Source organism: Astatotilapia calliptera, chromosome 13 (assembly GCF_900246225.1).
Source record: "Astatotilapia calliptera chromosome 13, fAstCal1.2, whole genome shotgun sequence".
Lineage (NCBI taxonomy): Eukaryota > Metazoa > Chordata > Actinopteri > Cichliformes > Cichlidae > Astatotilapia > Astatotilapia calliptera.
In genome coordinates, this window is record NC_039314.1 from 29,821,790 (window position 1) to 29,828,811 (window position 7,022).

Consider the following 7,022-nt stretch of genomic DNA (forward strand, 5'->3'; position numbering starts at 1 on the left):
AACAAGCCGAGGCCGCTGAGGTTCCTGCTGCAGGCCGAGAGTTCAGGTTCATATCTGAAGGCTGTTTGTGAAAGAGCCTCGATCTGAATAACGAGGCTGCAGGAGGTCAGGACGGATATGTCATAACACCACACAGAGCTCACTCTCAGCAACGTGAAGTTTGGAAGATGCGAAGGCTTCATCCTGCTGAGATCAGGAGGGTCTGCAGTCAGTTTAATGAAAATGTGGCTGCAGACGGTGCTGGATGAACCGGCGGTGCTCTCCTGAGACTTTGTGCACACTTTAAATAAGCACGATGAATATTAAATTATGCTTTGCACCCATCAGCATGTGCAGCTCAGACATGTGACCGTGGTGGAAGATACAAGCCTGATCTCATCATCTTCAGCCCTTAAACACTTTAAACTTCTCATCCTGCACCATTACTTTTATACCAGATTGACACACCTGCATGATCATCGATTACAGCGCTGACGATGAGGAGGATATGTTATCTGAACGCTGATGACAGTCACCTGGAGGCATGCGCACATAAAGCACACAAAGAGAAAGAATTAAAATATCTGAGCGCGCTCAGTCCATTTTCTCCCGCAGACACATAATTTCAAAATTCTATAACAAGAGGACAGCCGAAAAGCACAGCATGCATCTACACACAGCACTGTGCAACAGTCTTCCCATGTAAACACATGGAGCAGTTTAGCTTGGAAGTAAATATTTGATATGACCAAGATTCAAAAAACATCTCTCAGGTGTGAGGACTGGACTGAAAATGGGTGAAAAAGCAGCCAATGTCCAAAGAAGAACTTTGGAAGAGCTTCAGGAAGCCGGAGAACTGAGACGGGAAGGAAGTCCGAGTTCTTGGAAGTAAACTGTCAAGAAATGAGAGCCAGCTCAAGACTTTTGCACAGTGTAGTATCTTGTTCAAATAACGTCAAAGGGTTAAAGAAAAAGAAGAAAAAACAGAGAGCTCACTTTGTTAAGAGAAAATATAAATAAAAAAACTGAATAAAATACAATAAAGTGTTTATTTCAAGGTCTGAATGTTCCTGCAGCACGTCTGCAGTTTCGAGCTGATCTTTTTTAAAGGACCTGAAAACGTCGGCAGCCTCGACATGAAGGAATCAAAAACTATCCGTTCACCTTTGACCTCTGATGAAAATGTACACAGTCAGCCGCCCTCCGACTCCGTGAGGAAAGGAGCTGTTATCGTTACAGCACAAAGAGCTCCGCCTGTGTGATTAAAGCAGCGTTGTGGTGATGGGGGCTGATGGGGGCACTTAAAGAGCTAATAGAGGGTTGTTTTGCTGAGAGCCCGGGGGATCGTTTTATCTGGGAATCTGTACGATGGATGTGGGTCGGAATAATGACCGAGGCCTCTGAGCATACTCCAAAAACAAAAAAAAGTCACCCTTTTGGAGATTTAATCCTCTTATTTAGTCTGTCAGTCTCAGCTCCAACAAACACGTTCCACATCTCAGCGTCCACTCCACTTAAGACATCATGAAATGTGACTGAAGGAAAAACAAACACTGTAAGATAATCCTCACTGTCAGAGAGTCCTCCCTTATATAACTGTTGTCTTTTAGAAAATACTCTAAAAGTGAACGCAAAGGCATTTCAAACGAGATACAAAACTACCAACAGGGGGATGCTAAATGGCCCCAAGAAAGTTGTAAAATCACTGAAAAGCTGCTTAAATGTGCACACAAGAAAGAAAATCTACAAATTCAAAAACAAACCAAGTAAAATAATGATAAAATGTCACAGTTACTCCAAAAGGACCTGGAAGTACAGCCAAATGTGTAAAATGAAGAAGGGGAGACAAAATGAGCATAAAAGAGGAAAAATGTCAAGTTAACAAAAAGTCAAGCAGACATGAAGTAACATCGCAACAGAAGAAATGAATGAATGTCAAAGAGGTGATTCAAAATAATTAAACTGAACCCATAAAATGACCTTAAATACAAGTGCTGCAAAAGGATCAAGTGAATCTATAAAATGGCCTCAAAGAGAAGCCAAACCAAACGGGACACAAAATGTTCACAAAATGGGAAGAAAACAAACAAACAACAAAATCAGGACAGGGAGGCATAAATAAGAAAACTACCACACATCAGATGGATGCAAAGACACCAGATTCACAAGCAAAGTAAAAGAGGGATGCAAAATGATGACAAAGCCATTAGAAACCAAAGTGCTGACATGCAGAATTAGACAGGAGATGTTTACTCAAGTCCAAAGATACGAGAGATTAATGTGTTCACAGACCCCGTCTCATATCTGAACTACACTTTGTTGGTGGGACTCTGAATAAAGGACTTCTTTCACCATCAGCTGGAGCACAGGCTTTAAGGGGACATGAATCATGCATGTGTTTGCAGCCTGTTAAAATTATGCTGGCATGACAGAGTCAACAGGGCAAAGCTGTTTCTCAACTTTACACCTATCACAAAGAGCCGATGAAGAGGAGGCCCTGCACGTGAAGAAGATGCAGATCAGCGTGTGAGGTCCAGAGCGGTGAGCGTGTCTGAACATGCCGACAAAACAAACTGCAGAACAGCCACAAAGTCAAAGACAAAGAGCTTCTCCTTGCAAACTTAGCGTGCTCACTGTGAGTCCACAGCCCTAACCAAAGATTATCTTAAGCTTCATCTGAATCAGAGGACGCCTCTTCCAAAGTCACAGCCTTCAGTGCCACAGCCGCTCTCATTGTTCCTGATGTTCCACAGGAAGCAAGAGCAGGAAATGTTATCCCAACCAGACGTCTTATTTCTGAGCACATCGACACAAACGCTGATTCAAGCCTCGCGCTAACGTGTTGTGACCCAACACCAAAGAGAGGTGGATTTATTCTACCCTAGAACGGGATGCAAAATTACCACACAAACTCAAAATAAACAAAATGATATGTTACAAAAACAACAGGGGATGCAAAATGAGCACAAAGTGGTGCAACTCACAAATAAGGGGGTTGCAAAATAAAGATTAAACCATGAAGGAGTAGAAATGAACAGATGTTCCAGAACTATGAAAACAAAAAGCAGAAATGCCAAATAAATAATAGGATCCAAAATAATCAAAAAAAAAACTTCACAGCAACAAAAAGTTTCACTGAAACAAAAAAAAAACATTTTTTCTATGAAATTATTTTTCTTTTGCAGAGTGAGGAGGCAGTGGTTTGTGGACTCACCCGGATCGGGCCGGATTGCTCCCCGTCTCTCCCAGTGGGCTGGTCTCGGTCGTCCTGGGGTGAAGGGGGAGCACTCCTCCTCCTCCTCCTCCTCCTCCCAGCTCCCCTTCCTCCTCCTCCACCTCGGGGTCTCGTGCTCTCACCTCGCAGTGAGCGCTCACCAATAATCCCAGCACCAGCACCAGTTCTCCCACTGCCGTCATGTCTGCATCTGTGTGGCTCACGCGCCAGCCGGTTTTAAACAGCTGGAGGAGAGAGAAGGAGGAGGGGAGGGAGGAGGTCACGCCTCCTGTTTCCTCTGCAGGAGGAAAGGGTTTAGTCACGTTTCCCCTCCTCCTCCGACCGGCTCCAGCTCTGTGTTTATAACGGATCAATAAATGTGATCGACACTCTTTCATGCAGAGACATTTTCAGTTCATTTAATGTTTTCTGAACATTTTTTTTGCCCTTTTCTTTTTGTGAGTGAAAAGCTTTCTGCATTTGTAGCATTTTGGATTTATTTACCTGCTTTATTAAATACTTTGAGGTACTTTATGTCTTTGAGCCGCTCGATAAAAGGCTTCAGTGGGCGTTGTGCCTGTTGTTGCTGCTCTCTGTGTGAACACGGTACGGACAGTTTCACCTCCTTGTTGACTCCATTAAGATTCCTTCACTGACTCAGGGTCTGTGCTTGTGCAGAGTGATAAGAGGAGGGGAAATCCACCCGCCTCCTTCCTTTCTGTTTGTGCTGCAGCTGCTGTGAGTGTTCGACCTGAACGTGAGGACATTTTCTTTGAGCAGCTCCTTCAGGCCAAAGATTTTCATTTTTATCCAGACTGAAGCCGAACGTCCCTTCGTCTCTGTCCTGGTCTGTTTAAAACTTTGCTCCTCTTAAACTTTAGTTTGTGTGCAGTACCCAGCTGTGGCAGCAGAGGTCGCTGTTCCTGCAGCAGGACACAGGGCACTGCTGTGCACCTGTTTTATGCACATTTTTAGACAAAACTAAAATACAGAGAAATTTAAAAGAATTAAAGTCTTGATCTTGGCTGAGATGTAGAAACTAAAACTCGATTTTTATTTTCATGATTTTCTGTTTAATTCAGTTTGGATTTGAAACAAACTCTACTTTAAAATCCGTTTAGTAGAAGCTGATTTTATTGGGATTTTTATTCGAGGTATGGGGCCTCGTCTCACTCTGACACTTTTATTTTCTCATGTCTGCAGCTGATTAAGGTGAAGTGAAGCAGGACGCAGTGACGGAGGCCGACCTGGAGCCGGAGCCAGGAGGGGGCAGCTGGTCTTCTGGGTGGGGATCGTTTCCGTGCATTGTTTCAGAGCTGGGGGGAGGAGGAGGAATGAGAAAATGAAGATTACTACTACTAATGAGGGATTGTGCACGTGCTGGCCATATTTGTGTTATCTGTGTGATTTATTGTGGATAAAATGATTTTGAGTCTTGTGGCAGCACGGTGGCACGGTGGTTAGCACTGTTGCTGCACAGCAAGAAGGTCCTGAGTTCAATTCCAACATCAGGCCGGGGTCTTTCTGTGTGGAGTTTGCATGTTCTCACCGTGTTTGCGTGGGTTCTCTCCGGGTACTCCGGCTTCCTCCCACCATCCAAAGACATGCAGCTTGTGGGGATAGGTTAATTGATTAATCTAAATTGTCACTAGGTGTGAATCTGAGTGTGAATGGTTGTCTGTCCCTGTGTGTTAGCCCTGCGACAGACTGGCGACCTGTCCAGGGTGTACCCCGCCTCTCGCCCTATGACAGCTGGGATAGGCTCCAGCACCCCTGAAAAGGATGAGCGAATGGATAGATGGATGGATGAAAATGATTTTGAGGAAGTGTGGTTTTCGTTGAGCTTTTGCTTTTTATGCTGTTTTGACTCATTTTATTGTGGCTATTCTTTGTTTTTGTGATTAATACTCGGTCACTGTTGTTCTTTGTTCTTGTTTTTGCCGGTCCTGTCCGGCACTGTACTAATCAGAATTATTGCCTGAAGGCTAACAAAAAATTTCCAAATGTTCGTCTTGTGGGATTCTTGTTAGTTGGGCTCATTTGTGCCACGTGTATTTTTTTAATGGTTACCTTTTTATGTGATGTTTTGATTCATTTTTCTTTGACGTGGGTGCTTTTTGAATGTTTTCCTGTGTTTTTCTCCCTGCAGTCTCTACTTTGAGCCCAGGCTGTGTGTTGCAGATGTGACCAGCAGGGGGCAGCAGCTCCATAAACTCTGCTTCTCTGTCTATAGATTTGAGTTCTGGGGAAACGTGAAGATTTCTGCCTCCTGTGCTGTCCCAGCTCGTGTTTGTGCAGAAAACGGCCTGGGGGGGGGGCATTTCCTGCTTGCTGCGATAACAAAACAAGCTCAACAATCTTCTTCCGGCACATTAACTGCTCTGCCTCCCAGCCCACCAGCCGTTTACAGACCCCTCATCCCAGTGCAGAGGCCCAAAAAGCAGAGGCCTCTGACTCTGGAACGGTCTGAAGGTGAAACACGTCAGCTGATTCTGAGAATTAGAAATAATCGAACTTGTTTGTTTTACCAGCAGAATTTTCTGTGTGCAGGCTGCGATCAGCTGACCTGCTGCTCCGTGCTGTTAGCTTCAGCATGACATTTGTAACAAGGATGAATCACTAATGAGTTAATACAAATGAGGTATTAGGATATTGGGCTATTTTAAACTGGAGCTAATGGTCAATAATCAATAAATACACATAAGAAGACGCTTGTGCAGGAACCATGTAAAGGAAAGAAAACAGCTGAAAACAGGCTTAAAGTGCACAAAGACGACAGAATAATCTTTTAGCTTAGAACAAACAATACAGAGTCTCCAATTTCAATTATGTTCTCCTCCATTGAGCGGGACGCTTCAGTGGAGGAAGGTTCTGACACCCAGCCGTCCGTTGACTCGGCATTCTTTTAAACCCAAAAAGGGTCACCTGACCGGTATTAAATAAAAACGGCCAATAAGAATTCACAAGAATAATGCAAAGATGTCAGTCAGTTTACATTGACAAAAACCAAAAACTCAGGCACATTACATTGCTGGGTCCATGACACGTGGGATTATTATTATTGAGCAAGAATCTCCGTACTGTCAGTGAACGCACCACCAGGACATCCTGGTTCTCAGTGATCCATGTTTAAATGATCGTTAGTCCCATGTTGAGTTAAAATTAAGAGTCGTTGAGTTTTTGCTGTCTTTGCAGAAACATGCAGGTCACCACAGCTGTGAAAATATAATTAACACAAACAGGCATGTGAGAAACACACACACACACACACACACACACACACACACACACACACACACACACACACACACACATCAACCTGGTGGGTCTCAATTAGCCGTCAGATTCCTCACGGAGGTTCAGTCCTGAGCTCGTCGGGAGGAAAACATCATGAGACTCGATGACTCATCCATGAGCTTTAACACACACGCTGGACTCAACCAACCAAACTGAGTATTAAACATGTTAATGACACTCTCAGCTCCACTGAGCCATCAAACTTCCTGTCTATGACTTTTCACATTAAAACTTTAATGTTTTAATGTTAATCTTTAAAAGCAACAGCATGCGTGACGCTTACAGACCCCAAACCAAAAAAACAGCATTTAGTATTTTTATTAAGAGCGTCATCAATAATCCACTTTGCCAATGCTCCCACTGAAGACTGAAATATGAGTCATAATTACACTAAAAAGTATTTATTTCATTGTTGTGGTGGCAGTAACTCAGTGACGTGTCTGTGTGTTTGTGAGTTGCTAACGTTGTGTTGGAAGTATTTTCCAGTCCATTATTCTCTGTTTCATCTGGATTAAAGAGCCCTTTGTCTGTC

General features: G+C 43.6%; 1 protein-coding gene across 4 annotated transcripts in view; it reads right to left on the reverse strand.

Moving 5' to 3' along the window:
• Nucleotides 1-7,022, reverse strand: part of mmrn2a (multimerin 2a) — a 33,681-nt gene that overhangs the window by 26,135 nt on the left and 524 nt on the right. For 2 of the 4 annotated variants that reach the window (XM_026190593.1, XM_026190597.1), the window contains exon 2: nucleotides 3,194-3,438. The exons of 1 other annotated variant lie outside the window; for it this stretch is intronic. In XM_026190593.1, coding sequence (XP_026046378.1) covers nucleotides 3,194-3,396 — 203 coding nt within the window. In that variant the 5' untranslated portion in view covers nucleotides 3,397-3,438. Of the gene's footprint in view, nucleotides 1-3,193; nucleotides 3,439-6,512; nucleotides 6,650-7,022 lie in introns of those variants that run through there. One more of the 4 variants, XM_026190594.1, reaches the window with a different exon arrangement.